General features: G+C 39.3%; 1 protein-coding gene across 3 annotated transcripts in view; it reads right to left on the bottom strand.

Moving 5' to 3' along the window:
- The window catches only part of EPB41L4A (erythrocyte membrane protein band 4.1 like 4A), a 134059-nt gene that overhangs the window by 47566 nt on the left and 63986 nt on the right, over window positions 1–22507 (bottom strand). For all 3 annotated transcript variants that reach the window (XM_037374146.1, XM_037374147.1, XM_037374148.1), the window contains exons 5-9: window positions 21801–21898; window positions 18699–18819; window positions 12696–12783; window positions 10463–10551; window positions 10007–10070 (exon numbers count right to left, since the gene is read on the bottom strand). In XM_037374146.1, the coding sequence (XP_037230043.1) occupies window positions 10007–10070; window positions 10463–10551; window positions 12696–12783; window positions 18699–18819; window positions 21801–21898 (460 nt within the window). The remainder of the gene's footprint in view (window positions 1–10006; window positions 10071–10462; window positions 10552–12695; window positions 12784–18698; window positions 18820–21800; window positions 21899–22507) is intronic.

Below are 22507 nucleotides of genomic sequence, written 5' to 3'. Positions count from 1 at the left end.
TTATTTAAAGAATCAACTCCTCAGATACAGGAAAACAGAAGAGAAAGCAGATTATTGAAACACACCTGTTCCTTCATTCTTGTTTGTAAGTATCAGCTTTCTTCCTAATTAAAAAACACAAGGGTTTTTTTCAAATATTACGTTTCTGATGTTTTTTTAAACTGTACCTCAGATGTCAAGCAAAAATATTCCCAATGTTCTGTTTAACAGTATACAAAAAGGCAAGAATAAGAGAAAGAAAATCAAGATTTGTGATAAACTACTATGAAGCAACAACACAGAGAGAAAATGCACAAAACATACATGTAGAGAAGAAGCAAGGTAAAACTGGAAATAAAAAAAGATGGGAGGAAGGAAAGGCAAAAAAAATAGTAATTAGCTAACTTCAGAATAATTCAAAATAATAGGAAAAAGCTCAAAGGTAAAAGCCCTAAAATCTACCTTAAAGTGTCTTAAGGAAGACAACAAAAAAGAATATTCAAAGCTTAAAACCTCACACTGCAAATTGGCTATCAGTACAGGAGACATGAGAGAAAGGCAGGGAGAGATGAAAGAGAAGTCAGACAGATACAGACTATGAAATACTTCCAATAGACAAGTAGAAGCAACAGACACAGCACACTGCTTGCTTCCAACAAGCTAAACATTCAACTATGTTCACATAAAATACACTTGAATCGATCTGTCACTCAGTAAACTCAAGTGCTCAGTTTTGTGTCTGTGATTTGCACAAAGAATGAGCAGTTCCACTGACGTCAGTGTGAATCCACAGCGCAGTACAATACTGGCTGTAAGAAAACTGAGTCCAAAAACCATTTTCCTGATACGTGAATTACAAAGGGAGTATGATTCATTCCACTTTCAGCAGCTGGTTTTAGGAAATGGATGCCCTTGCGTTAGTCATACTTTTGCAGTGCCATGCCTACACAGGTAAAGAGTTCTGGCAAGTTTCTTCCACTCTTCACTTGATGAGGTGCGGTGACCTCCAAGCACCTTGCAAAGCACATACTAATTCAGTATGTTCTCTAGAATTCAAAATGTCATCTCTAGCAAGAAGCAATTATACTTCCATTAATGGCTGTCAGGCAGCCTCACCAAATCAAACATTGCCTGCTCAAGCAGCCTCTCCTCCACCTTGAAACAAATAACAGTAAAAATGACAGAACTTTGCACCTGTGGTTAGAATAATTGAGTTTCCACTCCCTGACACAAATTAAAATAAATTTTAAAAAAAGAAAATTGGAGACATACGTATGACCATGGATTTTTTTTTAGTTAGCTTAATGGTTGGCTGGAACAGTCCCATGGAATATCCGAGGAAAGAAAATCATCCTCTAGACTTCTCTCAAAAGCACATTTTCCTCCCTAGGACATCACAGCAAGAAACGGGAGTAGACATACAGCCACTGAGAATGCTGAAAAGTAGGATTTATCTGAAATTGCTATGCATAGCATAAAATGATTATGTAGTAGATTAGTGCTGTAAATATATTCATACAGTTCCTTAAAATGCAATTTCAGACTTGACAGAGATATTCATCTCTCTGCAGGATTCACAAGGGGGTTAACTTGGAGCAACAGTAAGTTTAATTTATAAAAAGTAAAACCAGAAACTTAAAAACTGAAGCTCTTCCAAAATAGAACGGAAATCTAAGTAACTGGGGAAAAAAAGTAAAAAAAAAGCTGCCTGGAAAATCCTGAAGATTGTTAAGGAAAAAATTATATTTATAATAGACTTTTCAAGAGTAACCATATTGCTCTTGGTTGCCTGGCAACCAGAAACAAAGAGGTTACCCACTGAAAGATCATACTGCATTTTTGCAGTTTTAAAGTTTTAAAGAAGATATGTCAAGGGGTACTTGTCGTTTGCTTACTTTACACTTAACAGAAATGTAGCTTCAGGTTTCATTATTGAAGTCACATTACAATTTCTAGATCAGACCATCATCTGATGTGATTTCATATAAACCCACACAATATAGTCACCAGTGCACTTTTAAAGAATATTATCAGGTTTTGGTATTGCAACCTTTATGTTATATGGTGAGTCAGCTTCTGTTAGGAAAGAACTCAGTGACTCATTTTTAATATGCAGGATCTTGCTCCTTCTTTGTCCACTTCTAAATTTTACTTTTAGGCAAAGAACCCTCTGCTGCACTTAGATTCATTTAATTACATAATCTCAGAGGAGAGAGTTTGTGGGATGGGGGAAAGGACGGACAGAGAGCAGCTGGGGTGTTTGTTGTGTTTTTTTTAAAGAGACTTTTTAAAATAAGTTATCTTTGCCATATCTTATTAGCTCGGTTCAAATGCCAGTGGAATTCAGGGAAAGATTCCCAACAAAGAAAAGCTTCTTCTAGTTAATTTTTAATTCTTTTTCAAGTTAAAACTTAGAATTTTCCCATATAAATGGCACGTAACACATAACTATCAGTAAATGGCTAAAAAAGGGACAGTATAGCTGCATTGTCATAGGACTGAAAGATCTGACCAGCAAACATTACTGATTCCATCACTTGAAGGCATTTATTTTCTAAGGTGGAAGAAAGCTATCTGAGCCAGTAAGAAAAAAATTTTGATTATTAACTACATGCTGAAATATCTATACTTAGTATGCAGCAATCAAAGGCACTCAGGAAAAACCAGCATAGACCCATAGATCCAATTTACCAACAAGTTACGGAATTCAGACCTGGAAAATAAAACAACACTTAAAAGTAAGGAGATAGACCAATAAGTTCTCTGATAAGACACTGAGGTTTACTTATTTCAATTTGAAGGAAAAGCACAAGTCTTAAAAATTTTGCCCTGGAATGGATGCGTGCAATAAGTCAAATAACACAGTTAAATGTTACTGAAGAGAGAGAAAGAAAGACTAAAACATTAATCTCCAAGGTCTTTCACCAACACAGATGAGACAACTCATAATTCTTACACATTTTTCACGTTTTCTGTGAAGGATACAGTAACTTGCTGCAACTAAGTCCAATATGACACTGCATACAGCACATCTAGGTTTAGGACTTCTTCCATTTACTTTTTAAGACTATTTAAGGCTTGCAAGAGTAGTACGATTACCCTCACAATTTATAAATGCATACATAAAAATTAAGCAGTACTGAGGGCAGTGATATCTTCCAAGTTTAATCTTTATCCCCTAACGGAATAAATTGATTTGTACAGGTAAAGCAAGGATGACCTTACATTTTAACATCATAAACTTTTGTTTTCAATAAAAGGCAACATTTTTACCACCTTGAACATTTGTAATTTCTTACAGGTCATAAGACTTAGCAGGGTTTTTTTCCTTATAATTCTAATATATTTGTACCAAAAGAAACAAAGACTATTGTACTTTTATTAATGATTTATAGGAAAGGGCAATTGCAAACCCACTCAGTGTTTGCTGCCTCACAAGCTACTCCCTGCTACTCATCCTGTTGCTTTCAGAGCGCCCAGTGTACTAAAGGAAAGGCATCGTAATCCATGAGGGCTCACTGCTTCCACAGCTGGGCTGGTCATCTGCACACTCTGAATGCACCTCTCCTCTCCTTTGAATCCACTTTGGTGTTTGTCTCTCATTTCAGGAGGCCAGTTCTGCTCACCAAACAAGCACAACCCCCCTTGTTCTGTACAGTGACTTTTCATCACATCTGTGACTTGCAGCACCGTAAGGGAGGGGGCAAGACATGTCCAGAGGCTGCAAAAGGATGGGCATAACCCTTGCAGCAGTATCCAGTCGTTGAGTTGTTTGACTACCTTCTCCTAATCCTGAAAAAGGCAAGACGCTAAAAAAATATGAGGACAAACATAAACATTCCTCTCCTTTTAAATGCTTTGAAACAGGGGTCCTCAAACTTTTTAACCAGGGGCCGGCGCGGATGCAGTGGCAGGCAGCCATCTGCGGCTGCTTGGTTTCACCCCCCAACCACCGGTGGGGGGGGGGCGGGGCGGGGAGGTCTGTAAATACCAGGGGCTGGATTGAGGACCCTGGGGGGCCGTATCCGGCCCGTGGGCCCTAGTTTGAGGACCCCTGCTTTAAAAGCTTGTCCTGCAGTCTCCAGAGCACGCTAAGGCTCATACTGCCATAGCCTCACCCCACCATTTGCACCCATGGGAGGGAGAGATAGATCGGCACAGGGGATGCAGATCACTTGACTATACTGTGAGCTTATAAACAGATGGGCATTCAAACATATAGCCACAGCCCTTCTCTGTTTGATGCTGCCTCTCAAGTCAGTCAGAAGAATGACCTGGCAGGGCCTTCGAGATCTGCATGAAACAGCTGGTAATTGGTACAGCACTGCATCATAACACCCCCTCACTTCACTGAAAGACTGCAAGCATGTTACTAATGCCTTCAAAGGAGGCAAGTCAGAGGGGTCATTGCTCCACCTAACCACAAAATGCCTCTGGAACTGCTATACTAGCTCAGGAGTGCCCACACTGCCCTTTGCAAAGAGCTCCCAGCTTGCTCTGCCATGCCAACCTTGATTACGTGGCCTTCAAGCTCAGAGATGTTTGCACCCAGCTAGCTCAGTGACCAGGCAGGGCAAGCTCCAGTCTGCTTGGAAGAGAAGATACACACTTAAAACAACAGTTCTTCTCTCTGGAAGCCAGAAGATCCCTTGTTTGTGAAGTTACGGGATTAATCCAAAGCTAAGAGGGGCCACTGTCAGTAGACTTGTACCCATTCCATGAAGCACTGCACTCACCCACAGATCAAAAATGTTTTGAAGATCTGTGATTCAGAGCAGGCTTTAGCTGCTATAATTTATGACAAGGCATATATTGGTTGCCACCAAGGCAAGCTCAGTAAGAAAAAAAACCCTCAAAGCTACAGTAGGAACCCTGTCAGCACACACAGCACCCTTCCTGGTTGCACTGAACATTAATACAGCGTAAGGAGGGATCGTGCCCCGTTACAGAGCACACTGTTACAGAGCATGAACACGTAACACTCATGCATCTACATGTAATAGAAATATTAACACTAGCTCTGAAGCCACTGCTTCCCAACATTATTCTTTGCCAGGTTAGGCACATCCCTGGAAACTATCAATTGTTAACTCCAATAGGAAATATTCTGTCTTAATACATTTACATAGATATATGCATACCGATTACAGCTTATGTAACAATGTATGACTATTGGTTACACAAGGTCAATCTTTTAAGAACATTATACAAGTCAGAAATTCAAATTAATAATGCTATGCCACTTTGCATAAAGCATGCCAAGATTGAAACAAACGTATCTCAGCCTATTATACCAACTAAAAAAAGACACAAGAACTTACCAAAAAGAAAAGGCTACCCTAACACCTTAGTGACAATGAATGTAAATTTATGCAGGAATTTTAATCCTAGTGCTCCTTCAAAAATGTCCATTACTGAAGATTTTACTATCAAGCCTTGAACCAACCTCACAATCCTTCTAATATCTCAGAAAGTGGTTAAGAAAAGCCAAGAAACACCCCAACCAAAAAAAAACAAGCCAAAGCCATTCTATGTGATGTATTAACACCATTGTGCTTGCTCAACTTCAGCCTCCATTACCACTCTAGCTTAAGTAGGTGCGAATGAATGATACAAAAGTAATTTGTAATTCTTAAACCATAATAAAGATCAAAATGTTACTTTTGTCTGGAATTGAAATCTAAGCTAAATTTGACTTCATAATGGGAGGAACATCTCTTCAAATTGTTCAGTCTTCCCAAGAAGCTGCAGAAGAAATAAATCAACTTAAAAGTTCCTGCCTAGAACTCGCATTTCAGGGTGGAATATAGCATGTGACAGAGCAAGAAGGGGTACAGCTGAACCACCTTATAAATGTAATCACTTTTCAGACTTTTGATTCGTATAAAAAGCGGGTTCAAAAATTAAAATATATTTCCAGGGTTTTCTGAGACTATTTAAAAGAACACAACACTCTTGTATTTAGACAACATTCAGCCACCAGAATGGGGGGCATTATGTGCTTTGGAATTGCCCCAGCGTTCCTCTAGCATGCCTCTGTGGTTGGTATTGCTCCTGAAAACCATCTTTACCAACTTCACCTTACGAATTCAGCTGAGCTGGGCCTCCTCATCTGACTAAGCAAGGCTGCAGAGGAGGGCATGTCTTGAAAATGTGTAATTTTTTACTGCACAGTCTGGGGGCTTTGTTCTGACTTGAAAGAACCCAAATTGCAAAATCTCTCAAAACAAAAAATTCAGACTTTCAGAAAACCCTTTTCTTACAACAAAAAATAAAGAACGCAAGTCTCTAGAACATTCAACACTTCCTGGTGGGGTGAAAGAAACACGAAAAGTAACAAGTACAGAAGCTTTGCATAACCTCTGCAAAGGAGTGAAATCACTCACTTGCATGTTCAGACACAGTGCAACCCAAGTAAAAGGCGCTGTTACACAAAACAGTGTGGGGTTGCAGGGAACAGCACAGAAGTAGTACTTGGTACCTACAGGCAAAAAAGCGCCACATCTCTCACTCTGGCATACTACTACATTTGCATTCCCAGCCTACAATCTATCATAGCCTGTTTTTCCCTATTTTGTTTTATGTCCTTAGTTGAGAAAGAAATCTAGGAAGCAGGCCATGTTCCTCACACAGGGAAAGCAGAAGAGCGTGCTGTGCACTGCTGCAATTACCCACATCCACATAGTGCATCCATTGTGACGAGGCTCTGCTTTTTCGCATCTGGGCATGGGGGGTGGGAGGGCTTTGGCAGCCACCTGTACTGCTGGATCACTTCCAGCAAGGTTGCTCAACACACATCTATGCTACCAGGAATTGTGCATGGGCATCAGATGGATCTCTTGGTTTTCTTAAAGGAAACTGCATGCAAATACACTTTTCTCATCTTCAGAAATTCTTTGTAATTGTCATGTTCAGGGAATCCTCCCGTGCAGTCCTTGCAAGGGAAGGGTTCCTAATTTCATGCCAATACTTAAGAGGTTTCACAGAAAGCCTGACATGCTTCTAGCTCAGAATTCACAGAATGGCTCCACTCCGGGGACAATGAAATACTGATTCAATAATTAACACCACTGAAAAAGAGTTTCTGTAAACTGGTCCAGGTCCCTAGTCTCACATGTCAGTATAAGTCATTGACGGCCAGATATTAAGGACAGTATTTTGTTTATGAAGCGGCAATAGCAACAGCCTTAGGGAGAAAACACATAGTACCAAAAAGCAGTGAAAGATAAAACTAAAATGCTGATGCTCATGCTTGCATGCAATAGCAACATGTATGCAGGAAAAGTATAAAGAAGTTAAGTATACAGGAAATGTTCTCATGTAAGAGATATGAAGAAGTACAGGAGATTACACCACAAAACAGGATAGGTGAAGCACCTTACTTTATTACAAGACAATAAGCATAAATATCTTCTGCTCTTTAAATCGTCAAGTTTATGACAAGTGAAACTGTGTGAACAGCAAACTCAGCAGCCATAAGTATGGCTGACACAGGCATCCCATAATGTATGGGGTAGCTTAAGGACATGGACCTATACATTTAGGCTGCCATGCCTACCATCTGTCAAGGAGATCACAATGTCCACTTCCACCCTTTTTTTAGTGGGAAGTACACATTCAAATTCTTTGGTAAGTTTGAAAAAATCTCAAGACAAATTCATTTAAAGAAAGGACAAAGAAGTTACCACAAATAACCCCGTGCAGAAGAGCAACGCTTCATCAATACTAGAAGTGCCAACAGCTTCCTCTTGATGAGCAGTGGTACCCATGAAAGGTACCCATCAGTGTGAATAAAGGTGTGGAAACACAAACTGAAATCCAGTCTGCACAGAGTTTTCACTACAATATGGAAAACACGATTCACACAAAGCATTCCATATACGCATAAATAATCTGCTTTTCTTATTACATGGTGTTAACTCCTTCACTATATGCCATAAAGTTTCATCTAAGCCATGGGAAAGTCTCCATTATTTTTTCTCTTCCTGAATCTTTTCTGGTGTCCTCTCCAACCAAGTGGAGGCATGTAACATGCTCCAGACTTGGTATACCACATCCGAAACAACGAAATATTAATGTCCTGGGCTGTAAAGTGCTATCCCAGGGAGCAGGATGAAGTAAAAATGGCATGTTTAGTCTCCTATTATATACTACAACTCATGTCCCAAATGAAAGGGCAAAGTGATAGCCTTTATTCCAAAAAACATAGGAATAAAATAAATCTGTGAATTAAGTTTTTGAGGAGTATTGGAAGATACAATTGTATAAATACACTAATGAGCTTTCCCTCCTCTGGGTGCAGAACAGCATAAATTGTTACGACAGCTTTAATCCAGAGACTAAGGCTACTGTTTACTTATTCCAATACATAATTTTGTTCAAAGCAACACCACTAGAACCTTTAAAAAAAAGGGAGAGGAAGATTTTTCTGGGCCATTTTGGCCTTTCCTGATCTTGTTAGGATATGGAGCACTGTAGAAACACTTCAAATGAGTATTAGTTGCAAAGGAGTTTTTAATGACGGTACACACCCTTGTACTTAATGTTCTCTTGAAAAATTTCCTGAAAGTACCTGTCAAGACTTGAAATTACCAAGCACTGTCAAAGTGTTTGCTTTATGATCACAATAGTAAGTGTTCACCGGCCATCAACATTCACAGTCTCAACTAAAGCATGTTTTCCAAAGCTTCCAGGTTTTCTGCTCAGCATGTTAAACCTTTGCAATTCTACATGGTTCAGACAGAAAAAACATGTATGTGGTATTCAAACAGAAACTACAGCATCACTTCACTGCAATTCACTCTTAAGTCAAACTCAGACTTGTTTATACATGAACAGGCATTCACCCTTCACATGAAACACTGAGAATCCCAACCTTCCCCCAGCCTTTAAACAACTCTGCGATTTCGACAAACACACTACCAGAAATAAACTTCCCATAGATCAACACACCAAATGGATACAAACCACTTGGGAGTAACAGAAGCAAAACTTGCCAGTACACCTGCAGAGGCACAAGAAACGCCCTCCACAACAGATGCAAGGCAACCAGCCAAGGGTACATTTACATTTCCCAGAATATACCAAATGTGCCAAGTGGCCTCATGGAAAAATCATGGATGAGACTAACAACCACTACATAAATGAATGAAGACACACAGATAACCAGTAAAAAGGAACACTGCCAGCAGGCTAATCCTTCTTCAAAACTATAAACTTCCTGATATCCCAGAGACACCTAGAAAGTATTTTCAAAAGTCAGCAAACCAAACTTACAACTCAACCAGCTACCACAAATCACAGACTGGCCGCAACTGTTTGTTTTACTGCACTTCACAATTTCCCCTGCATAATTTCCTCCTCCTCCCCCTGCCCCACATGCTTCATAGGTGATAATTATTTTTCTCTTTTTTTCCACTGACTCTTATCTTAAAAACTCTTCTCTTGCTATCAACCTGTGATCCTTGCTTCCCTGGAAGCAACATTGTTTTCTTTCAAATGGTCTAACAGCACAATTAAGTTAAAAACTGACAAAAGGGTTCTGAGCTATATTATGTGGCTGCTTCTGTTTCCAAGCTACAAAACTACCCATGCCTAATAGCTCTGCGAGTTTTCCTTTATCCATATTTTAATATTAGCTTTCCCTGTAGATTTAGCCTAGTTTAAAAGCACTATGCAACACCATAAACAAGGCACTGCAGAAGCAGTCTAGTCTAATTCACAGAGCACAACATAAAATGGTAGTGTTGTCACAAAATTCCTACTTCAGTTCTGTCCCCTTGCCTACAAAAAAGGGACAGAAAATCTTTCTTCCTCTAATAAAACTGCAAGCACCATCAGGAACATACTGCACGTGGGGACAGGTAATGTTCTTGTAGTAACTATCAACAAAGTTAATTTCAGTTTGATGGTTTCCTGCAGTAAATTCAATGAAATAAACTAGATTTTGATGGACACAACAAAATTTCCCACTTCATCAGACTTGAGATTACTTTTTTTTTTCTCTCATGCTTAAATAAAAACTTACATCTTTTCCCAGGACTCTAAGTTCAAACTGTGTTTCCTTGAAGTGAACTTTTGTAATTCTAGGCCTGTAATATCAGAAAAAAAGACAGAACCTCAGGAGCCTTTAATTTCACGCATAATAAAACGTAATGTTATATATTTACATGCAAAGACAAAAAGGAATTTACAAGTAGATATTTTTTTTTAGGTATGCACCAGATATCAACAGAAAATTAGCAGTATTTAAACATTTCAGCATAAGTATGGTAGAGATGAACTATTTTTTTAAATACTTGGATTTTCAAAGAATTAAAAATCTGTATAATCCAGACAAAGATTGAGAATTCCAAGTATAATTTTTTAAATCAATACAATTAACCTTTCAAATGGATATCACAAATCATACATTTCCATTACATACATACATAACAACATTGTTATTGTTCTAGCACAGACAGCACATTTAAATTATACATACCAGAAATATTTTCCTACTTGTTTCTTATTCTTGTAGACAACAACTCCTATGGGTGTTAATCCTAAAAAATATTCAGATTTGTTTTCACCCTAGAAAATAAAAACCTATGTCATTCACACAGTTGCAAGCTGTATCACTGTAGCAGTGAGGTCCAGTGAGGAAGTCAGCCTGATGACTGACTTGAACATACTGTTTCACTCTGTGCAAATGGGCAAACCGTACTTGATCTACTGACAAAATCTCCTATATAAGAACTTGTAGGCATAGAGGCAAAGAGGCAAGAACGAATGGCAGTGAGGGAAAGAACGGAAGATTCCACATGCCATGGTGGAAAACAAAAATAGTTGTTGGGGTGTTTTTTTTTAAGGAATTCCTGTTGGCTATTTGGGAAATGGCCAAAATTCAGAAACTAAACTCCTTAGTCAGGCATGAATGCAACAGACATCCTAACTTCCAGATGAAGGTAAATAGTGATTTTTTGACCTATTCTACTATAATATAACCTCACAGCTGCCTTCTCCCTCCTAAAATAGTATCACCTGCATTCTGCTACGAAGTGAAGTAGCCCCTGCTGAGAGATTCAGAGCATTTTTTTGTTCAGAATGGGTAACAACTTGCAAGGAACAGGTGTCTCCATCATCTCCATAGGAAACTATCCCTGAGGTCGGTATCCAAATCACAAACTGTTGGAAAAGAACAGGGTGAAAACCCTGGTGCCAAGTGGCAGAAGGCCCCCGCCTCCCCAGCTTACAGCCAGGAACCAAGATCAGATGCACTGTACATTTGAAAGAGTGCAAACCTTAGTGCACCAGGTTAAAAGAAAGCCAGCCGCAAAAGGTCATTCATCTGCCTACTTGGGGCAACAAGGAAGAGCCCTGCGAGCTCCAAACCAGTGGACCACAAACCACAAAAAATATCAGCTGTGAGACAGACTGGCTGTAGAAAGTGTCCTTCTGCCTGACTACCGATATGAGAAAGCTCAGGCACATCTGGTGAGCTCTGCCTGTGCTCCTGACTGAACTAACTGCTAAAGTTAACTTTATTTTTAGTATGACCGAGGAAGGAAAAGAACTATATCTTTTCATGTGTGCAGCTTTACTCTCAAGTAAGAGCTTCTGTTGCTCTTGTAATATAAGTAGAAATGATGATATTCATGGGTTAGACTTGGGCATATTAAAACTCACCCCTCACTATCTAGGCAGGGTTCTCATTGCACAGCAAAAGCAAGCTACAAGAAAAAAAAAATTTCCAAGCTCTACTAATTTAACATGGTTTTGTTGGTTCATGTTGAATCTTGTTCCAGTAACTCCCCCAACTTTCTAAGGGTGGGAGGGGCACAGAGCATGGGATATGAATACAATTAAGCCACAGGGTGCATTAAAAAATACTTCATATTGTAGGCTACAAAATTTTCAGCAGGAAATACATACTTAATCTTCTGGTAGTATCTTGATTTCTTTATCTTCTTTCAAGTAATTTTACAAAGTACTAACATCTAACTCGGTGAACTATCTACGTTACAACTCCCCATTTGAACTCCTGATTTTCTTTTATTCAAAAAAACCTGCCACAAGCGTAATTATTCAAACAAGACAGAATTATGTTTCCACCAGGAGCACATAGCCTCCAGGTGCTAACTTGGATGCAATCCCAATAAACATGCTGTTTCACAAATGAAGTGGAGGGTTTTGCTGAGGCAATACAGACAACTTTCAACACTGCAGGATACAGGAGATGAAAAGCTGGTAACGTACTCTAGATCTTTAGCAAAACCTTCACAACGAATATTAAAAAAAGCCAAGCACGCTGCTGCTACCCCGCTCTAGTTTTTGCAAGGGTATTGAAAAGGTTTCAGGATACACTTGCTGTTATTTACACAAGAATAATGTCCCAATTCTTGTGTCAAAGACAAAGGTTATAACCGTCTCTCATTTCTTCTGCCACTTGCACTAATTACTTCATATTTATCTGAATTGTTTTTTCCAGAGTATAACCGCTTGTCTTTTATAGGTGTAATACAATCACAGCCTTTCATCTGAAAATCATTAGGCTTCTGTATGTATGAATGACTGAATTCCCTCAGTCTGTAAATACTTATTCCTTTGCATTTCTAAAGTACAGTGTTCCTTTCAGGTTATTCTGTGGCAACTAAACTATATAAATACTCTCCTCACATTAGCACAAGAAATATTTTTTATTGTTACCAATTTTAGAATATTAAAACAATACTTACATAAACAGGATGGAGATCCACTCCATACATTTCCAGGGATTTGGCCACCCCTAAGTAGTTCACTTCTGCCTCAGCAGGAACTTGACCCCTGTCAACAAAATTCTGTGTAAGTACTTTGCACTTCCAGTCAACATATCAAAATAGATCATATTAATAAATACAGTTTGCTGGACAGGTATGCAACCCTTCCTACTATTTGTTTAGACTGTCACTACCCTTTCAACACTGCAATTCTGCTCGCTTCAAGTAAGACTGCACAGTAGACACAAGCTTGTACCTAAACTCTTTGATGTAAGATGCTACCACAGATACATGTTATCGTACATACAATGTATGCCTACTATAGTGGCTCATCTTTTCTCTGCTGTCACAAACACACTTCAGATGTTCAATTTTTAGGCTTGAACATGCAAAATAACTTCTTTTCCCCCATAACTACATGATTATTAATAAAGCAGGAATGGAAGGATTGACTGGGGTACTATTTCCCCATAGCAGTGCTGAAGATACAAAGGATTTCTGAAAGCTGGGTTCATGACTTCAGACAAAATTTTTCATTCTTCATAAAACCTTGGCTACAATGAGTCACACCAACTGGCAATAACCAAGTCTACTACTATGAAAACAAAGTTTGGAGTCTGTTTCATGAGATTACCAGTTTCAAAGATCCAGCTTGCCTTCCTAGCTGCAAATATCAATTTTTCAATTAATAACTACCATCAGCTGTATACTGGTAGGAAACAATAGGGAAAACCGGTGGAGGAAAAATCCCATGGCTACTAAGGCCATATTTGACATCACTGATGAAGGATTTATTTTCAAAAAGAACAAAATGACTACATAAATTCAAAGCCTTCACCAGACTTACCCTCAGAATTTAATTTGTTCTTCCCTAAATAACTGCCTTTTATATAAGAGCAAGACACTGTTGCAAGCCTGAAAACAATTGAAGCTGCATTTTCATCTTCATTCCTTTTTAGAACTTCTGTGAAAGCTACTGGACTGTTGTTGGGAAAGTAGAGCACATCTTGTGAAAATATCACCTCAAAAAGATGCATCTCCCGCTTCACCCTGTGATTGTTCTCTTAGGGAAATAACATCACTTCATTTGTTACCTTCCACATTCGAGGTGTGGAGCAGAGTTCAACATTTTGACTCAAGACCTGGAAAACTCCTGCAACATGCACGTTACTACTTCTTGTCTCATCACTCTCCCCAACCTAGCAGCTACTTTCCAGGTTTTCCCAACTTTACGTTATGCCTGACAAAGTAAAAATCACATCCAACATGAAAGAAGTGAAACAGCAATACTAGCATGAATACAATAGCATAGGTGTTTAAAATGCGTTCTTTGTGTCTGGGAGATGGGCTGAAGCAGCATACACACAGCAGCACTGACACTATTTCAGGTATTAGCACTTCTGGAACAGCAGCAGACCTGAAGCTTGTAAAGACAAACCCCTTTCTTCAAGAGGTAGATTTCCCAGTAGAACTGTGACTCATCTCTGTATCCAGAATATGCCAAACACTGGCTATTCAGCATGTCAGCGTCGCCACATCTGACATACCTTTTATTCACTTTGCTATAAAACTTTCCTCCACAGCTTGATTTTGTAAAAATCTTGTTGCTAGCTCTCTGAAACATAAGCAAAATGTTCACTGGAGCACTATCATCCCTGAGCAAAGTGGATTACCCCATTACTGAATTAGTGCTAAAATCCAATATCAATTTAAATATTCTTGTTAGTGTTTCCTTATTGGCCACACACAAAAATGCTGATGTGCTAATCCCACTATTCTCACCCATCTCTGAAAGTACCAAACAAGTCAAATAATGTAAATATTTTTACAATAATACATAATTTATAATAAAGTGTACTTGGAAAAATATTAAGGAAATTAAAGATGTGAGCTGGAGCTTCTGTAGGAAACAGATGGAAGCCAGAGGAAGAAGTCTTCCCAAATGCAAATGGAGAAGACAGAGCATGAAGGGGAGAGGGGAATGTCAGGGACTGAAACAATTCCCACCATTACCAAGGGTAGGTGTTTCATTTTTATCATGTATGAAAACACAAACTCTCCTCAGCATCACACAACCTGACAATACATCCCAAAACTGAAACAGTCTCTGCAGTTGGTCATGTCAGAGCAGACAGTATAACAGCCGTGCAGCTGACGTGCACTGCTCAGGTGCACAAAGTACACCTGAGTGCCACTGACAGCCCTAAACAATACCGAAAGCTACTTTCAAAGCTAACTATCAGGGGCATCTCATGCCCCACTGACAGCATGTAATATCAATGCAAAATACAAGAACAGCTGACTTGCAAATTATTGATTAGTCCCAAATCTGCTGCAGTCTGGAACAGGCAATGTCAGAGGGCCAAAATACAAGCTCTACATTTGCACTGAGGGATCATATCCCTCCTCCAGCACGAGTGTCTGCTTCTTCATGTGCAAGCCCTGAAGCCACTGCTTGCTCCTCCAGATGGGCATGACAGTGTAAGGCCACCTCACCCTGCTATCCGACCTTGGGATCTCCATGCTGGTTTATAGATGGGACAACAACTGCAGCAGGCAGGCTGCAGACACTCGATGCAGTCAGAAACTCCTGCCACCTCTGACTTCCCTCACCTTACCTGATTTAGAAACTTGCTCAAAGACCTGCAACTGAATGAATCCCTGAACAACTATTGTGCCGTGTAAAAGACTGCGAGATAACCTGCAACCAAAAATGGTTTGTCTGGCCGTAACTAGCACAGGCAAAGTACAAGCATTGCCACAGCCATCTTGCAAATAAACCCCTGCACTTCCATGCTGAGCTCCAGAAAGGATAAAGAAATTTTTCCCAACTGTATCACTAACCCGTCCCTAAAATGTCTCTGGTATGTGAGATGATTGGGGATGTGCCCTTAGCCATTCGAACCTCTTAACTAAAGAGACCACTGTCACACGTGCAGACGTCAGTGCTGGCAGTGCTGATGATGACAGCCAGGCTGAACTAGCAATCGGTATACCTTAGTTTCACTCTCTTTTTTGATGCTACTAAATTGCTGACACCTAGTGCAGCCAAGCAGCGAAAGAGTATCACAGCTCTAGATCAATAAGCATATAAGAACACTAGAGACAGTGTTAAAGACAGTTATCACTCCTCTTCACAACCATTGCTCCCCCAGCTTCTGAATTTCATCTGCGGGGTCACAAACTTTTTGAGGCAAATGGGCCTTGATCTGATTTACTACTCTAATGACTACAGAAACCTGAGAGAGAGGAATGAAGGTGGCTTAGTATCAGTACCTTGGTACATAGCAATTCACCTCAAGTTTCATTTCTCAAACACAACCTCTGTGATGCTGAACCAAACAACCTCTCTGTGACTCAGTTTCCAATCTCTGGAACTGAAAAAACAGTACTTCTTTACTTCACAAAAGGCCCCTTAGCAAGGCTTTCCACAGTGCATCAGTTACTATAAGGCAGCCAGGAAACCACACAGAAATAATTATTGAACAACAGACTCTCTCCCCTGAAAGAGAGTGCTCAGGTCAATGTGGCAACTGGGACAGACTCCAACTACAGCAGAACTTGTCAAAGAGATCAGCTGTGTCTCTGAGTTAATACTTATTCTCATTAAACAAGACACAAATAACACTAACATGCAAAACTACAGGGAAGATATTACTTAACCTTTATCCAGGCTGTGGCTTCATAACAGCAAGAGAATCAAAAAGTCTAGATCTACATACAAGATGGCTAGCTCTGATTATCTCTACATTACTTTGACAAAGGGTATGATGAACATACTCATAAAATGATTCTTACTGCTTTCATCTTAATAAATGGTTATATCACAATTGCACCTAACTTGGATTTGTTAGAACAAGTTTCTTTACACTTACCAGGAACATGAACTTGGAGATAAGCAAGTAAATGTTTATTTTGGCTTCATGTATGGTTGAACTTCTGGCATATGTTTTACAAAACTAATTTCACGTTTTGCATTTTTGAAGGCACTGTGGTCTAACATTTGGAACAGCAGGTTGGGAAGCCAAATCTCACTGATTTGCAGTGCTTTCACACAGTGACTTGTGGTTCAGCCTCTGTTACTCATACACCAAGAGTACTTCTGCCTAAAACTAATCTCACTGAAACTGTTTCTTGTGCAGAAGGCCATTTCTAACAATGAGTGAGCGGGACAAAAAGTGGCTCTGAATTGCTGGGGATTTTTAAATATTTTTTGTATGCCTAGAGACAACATAGAGTTAAAGCTCCCCTTTAAGAAGACTGCTTACACAGCTGCTGCAAATGCATCTAGTATTTAAGCTATATTCTCACAGGATCAGCTTCTGGCTCTTTACTGGAAAGTATGTTATTTGCTCCAACTTCACTAAGAGATTGCTGTGTTTTTCCTCTCTGTGTTGCTGCTGTTGTTCCTCTCTTGAGCACTGACAGAACTGATGGGACCAGAGGTTACTAGTTCTGATCTTGCTTTGCTTGTCTGTTGGGCACTCCAGTTCATCTCCTGGTTGTCTTTACTGCAGTTTTGCTTTCCACTCCCTTGACAAGTAATCAAAGGTAGGCACTGCACGCACGAATTGCAGTCTGAAAGAAAACCAGGGGTCCACCACCTTGGGATCCACCATCAGGCAGAGATTATCCAGAATCTCAACGATAGTACAACTTGTATGTTCTGTGTCTAAGGTGACTATTATTCCAGTAACTGAAAGCTGGAGATTTTAATTTTCGCAGTCTCTGTTATAAAAATGAATCTGTCAACTTCAACTTCTACAAAGGGTAAGTTGTGATTGCATTAATCTCCCAGGTCTGTTGACATATATGTTTCACTTCTCTACAGATCTTGTTTGCCCTGTCTGCAGTGCACCTCATATTCTCCTCCTGCAATCTCTTCAACACTTGCCTCTGCCAAGTACCATAACCCTACCTTGTTCCTACCTTCTCAGCTCCTTCTCATACATAAGAAAGGTTTTCGGGCACAGCTTCAACACCTGTGAATTTCTGTAGTGTCTTGTTCAGTTTAAACCAAAATTATTTTGAGGGCCACCACATATGCTGTGTTCCCACTGCTTTAAGGCCACACACAAATGTTTTCGAATTTCTTTGGTTTTTGTCCAGAAACCAACACTCTGAGTGCCCCGTGTTAGTCCGTGCTGCCTGATGCCTCTGTTTCTAGGTGCTGCTTTTTTTTCTTACAAATCATGTTCTTCCTTACAGTGGAATCCTTTATATTGACCACTGCAAATACATTTAATGTAAGATCTGTTGGTTAATAAAATGAAAGGACTTTATGCTTCTAAAAGCAAACTGCCTCTTTAGTTCATGTCGATGTTGCAAGTGAGATTATCACTTAAACCACGGGCATACAAACTGCTTTCCTGGTACTTCCTGCACTGTGAGCTGCTCCCACAAGGATTCATGCAGGTTGCTACAAGCACTCCTTCATTACCCCAGCTAAGGATCTGGCAAGAAAATAGAAGCTTCATTGTACCGAGCACTGTACGCTATTAGATTAAAGGTGGTTTTGTCCTAATAGTCTATTTGAATACACAGGGCAGTACGAAGGAAAGAAATGGTTTTATCCCTATTTTACAGACAGTGACTGAGGCATGGGCATAATAAGCAATTTTTCCAAAATTATGCAGGAAACCTGTCCTGGAACAGGGAACTGAACTCACAGATTTTGATTTCATTATTTTTAACTACAAAACTAAGAGGAAACAGGAGCAGTGTTAAAACTGCTGGTTCTGAAACACCAATACCAAGGTCTGACAGGCATCGTATTTCCAGTTATTGTCCTACTGAGTTCCTGGAAGAACAACTCCAATTATGTAAAATGGTTTCTGCTTCTGAATGACATAACTCAATTCCCTGTGCTCTTTCCTTGAGCCTAGAGACCTCCACTCTGCACCACAAGCTGCTCCCTTCCCTACCTACCAAGCGTCTCTGATGATGTTACCTGCCAAGTTCCCAACAGTACTGAGTTCTTACATCAGAGTTTTGTGTATCCGCTCTATGGCATCTTCCAGCTCTTCCTTCTGGTCTGGAACAAAGCGGTACTCCGAGACATAACCTGCAGTGTGCTTGTATGGGTCATAGTCTCCCAGCTCAGCTAAAGGACACAAGAAGAAAAGAAAGGTCATCTATTTTCAGTGCTTTATGTTAACCAAAAAACATGTAATATAATCCACCCATTAGTGCCAAGCCACCTCTTTCCAACTCTCAATTTATCATGCAGTCAGTTAAAAAACTCAGACAGTACAGAACTGTTCATATTAGTACACATAACATCAAGAAAAAAATGTCTTCAGTCACTTTAAAAGATAAATGGAAGGTTCAAAGAGCAAGAGGTTTTGACAGGAAATCTACCACTTCCACAGAACTAGATACAGTTTTGTCCAAGCCAGTAAAGCTGAAACTTGATGGCATGTATTATTTGGCAGCGTATGTAAAACAAGTATAGAAGAAAAGTCTAGCTTTTGGAATATCTATGCCTTTGTGATAAGCTGTAATATTACAGACAGAACTGATTCATATTGTTGGGACTCCTAACATAAACATCAGTGTGGGAATGCAAATACAGACAAATATCCTGAGATACCTAGAGGTGTGCCCTTCTAGGGGTGTCATTTCTTGTGAGCCAACACTAGACTTAATTTTTGAATAAAATAACAACATGTTTCCTGAACATTAACTTCATTAATTTAATATTTCAAAATCAAAATAATTTTAAAAGATATTTTCTTAAAGAAGGTACTGAATAGGTGATACAATTTTCTTTGAAACAACCTTGAATTTGCATACATTAGTCACACCAGTTTGCAAGTTGCAATGCGATTATAAACTAAACACGCACATGTGTCAGAACACACTTCTACTGATCTTACCTATAATTGCATCTATCTGCGAGGCCCTGCAAAAGTTATTATTTCAGTTTTTTAATAACCCTGAGTAAAATCTGCATAGACTGGGCTTCTCTGAGAAAAGCTTCAGAGAAGGTTCCTGTCGAATGCCCTAAGCCAAAAAGGTTCCTAAGCCAAAAAATCACCAAAAGCAAGCTTCAAGAGTCAAGAAGAAAAAGATTCACCTATCAACTCACGTTTCTTTCCAGAATTTAATGATGTTTCTAGAACAAAACAGTGATCTGCTCGGTAGAGATGTTGAGAAGTTTCTTTAGAAAACCTCCATAAAAACAATGTGGCTCTTGCCCATAGCAGGAATAAGAACAGGACTACAGCAACTCCAGCATTCCCAATAGGAAAATTGGTATATTCTGCAAACTGTGCCATGGGTACTGATTTTTCCACCATCACCACTATAACAGTCCATAGTCTTTGACCACAAAAGAAGGAATATGATTCAAGCGCTAAGGACAGGATCTGCCTGGAGACCAAAGGTGACACCCAGGCACAACCTGAACGGTGACCGCAAGGCCAGTGGCTGCAGCAGGACATGGGTAGAGGACTCTGGAGAGCACGTGGCCATATCTCCTCCTCCAGATCTCAGCAGCTGCTAGCTCCACTGGGAAAGACACCACTAATATCACTACAGAAGCAGAGCTGCTCAGCTACTACTGAATTTGCACAAACACACTTCATTTCATTTCAGTTGGGAAAAGAAAAAAGCACGGTCAGGCACATCACCCTTGGAAAGCCTGCTGACCTCAGTGCTGATGCTTTGGGTTCATATTTTCAGTATCTGACACAGACATTGCTCAGGTGTCTTTATATACCTTGAACAACTACAGGGCCTAAATAAAAGGACAAAACCTTTATACAGTCAATGGCAATGCATGCTTGCTGGTGCCAGGGCTAGCTTTAACCCACTGTATGCAACCTTTGCCATGCTTTAACTCTCTACTCTCACATCAGCTATCCCATTGTTTTCCTGAGTATCTGAGAATAGAATCACAGAAGCAGGATTTTATACCAAAACCACAGCTCCCCATACTCTAACTACCTTACAAAATTACTGAAGGACAAGAATTAATTCTTTTTACTAATTTCTCATAATATTAAGATATTACCATTATTATATATTTTCTTGCTTCATACTTGCAGTATTTTTTCAGGGAAGGCATGTATGAAGTGAAATGTACACTGCAAACAGTTTTTCATGTCACATTTCTTAGATGGCAAAATGAAGTATAAAATAACTGCACAAAAATAAAAACTGCTGAAATTTAGTTTTCAGAAACACATACAACACAGTGAAATTCTGTATAATGCCTACTCCCATTTAATACGCAAGTTATTCTGCCTTGTTATTCTAAAATGGAAATGAAAGGATGACTATTTTTGATGTACTAAGTGTTGTTGAGTCACAATTGAAACACCAATAATAAAAATAATCTTTGCTTAATACATATCACTCATGAGAATTCTAATTTAACATCAAACAAATTACAGGTACAGGTCCCAGCATAACTAAGCACATGATTTTTGGTAACCAAATTGTATTTCAATACAGAGCTTGAGTTGCAATATGAAAGGAATAACTAACTGGTAGACAGATAGCTCCTTTCTAATTGATTGCTAGTTCTATCAAGCATGCAGAATATAACATCCATTTCTGGAAAGCTAACTACTGATGAGTAAATGCAGATAAATGACAGAGAGAATTAAAATCCTTCACTTCAGGTCAAAACACATCCTCCCTTCAAGCACAGGGGCATTCATATTGACAAAATGTAATTTTTTAAAGAATCTTTTATTTGACAGACTTCGTTGGCTGGAGGCTGCCAATAGTCTATCAAATCTGTAAATGTCCTGACGAAGATTTTGTCATACTCCGTATGCAATCCCGAGTAAGTTATGAAGTCTTAATACATGACGAGATATTCCTTAGCAAGGCAAAGAGTGTTTGGCAGTCTTCAGACTGACTTTTCAGTTTCTTCTTTCAATTAACCTCTATATTCCTTCTATATTATCAGTTCAGCATGGCCATCTATTTACAGTTCTTTAGCTGAAATAAGTCATATTAGTTTTATTCTGTTTTGAAATGAATGCATGAAGTGTTAGTGAAATCTTCATCAAAATTAATCATAATGCAGCATTAAAAGAAATAAGCTCTCAGTTGGCCAGAAGAACTTACACTGAATTATATATGCTCCCAGCTGTGCTGCAGTGTTGCTTGGACAAGGCAAACGGCCCTGTAAAACATCTTGCTTAACCTGCAAGAAAAACTGATACCTAAAACACAGAGAGAAAACAGTTATTATTTAAATATTGAGTCTTATGCACCAAGTAATCTTTCATCATCTTCCAGTTTACTTAAGACGTACCATTCACCATAACTGTGTGACAGTCTAAAATCATATTCCTCTCTGAATGGCTTTTCCCTATTGACCTTGAAGTAACAATTAAGATTAATCTAGTGGAAGAACCTAGGTAAGCAAGCACTCTGTAGACTTCCCACCTGCTTATATTGTGCAGATACAATTAATTTTCCCTCTGAAAATGTAATTTCTTTCTTTTGACTTTCATAGAGCAGTCAGGAAGTGGGGAAGAGCACTAGGAACCAGAAAAATCAAAGAAGTAACTTATCAAAGTTTAACCTGACCAGGGGACCAATATAAGGGAGATCTGGGTATTGGACACATCTTTACTCAAGCATTTTCTCGCCATACACCAGAGTGTCAACTCTAGAGCAGCAAGCAGATTTGATGGAGTCCATATGCCCATGAAAAAGGTGGATGGGCATACCATCAGCAGCAACTGTATGCTGCAGCATAGAGTACTCTCCTTCTTGCACCAGAGATAGCAGGCGTAAAAATGTAATTTTCAAAGGCATTACCTGCT

The sequence above is a fragment of the Falco rusticolus genome, chromosome Z (genome assembly GCF_015220075.1).
Source record: "Falco rusticolus isolate bFalRus1 chromosome Z, bFalRus1.pri, whole genome shotgun sequence".
Taxonomy (NCBI): domain Eukaryota; kingdom Metazoa; phylum Chordata; class Aves; order Falconiformes; family Falconidae; genus Falco; species Falco rusticolus.
Note: the sequence above shows the minus strand (reverse complement) of the source record. Positions and strands in the feature narration are given on the sequence as shown.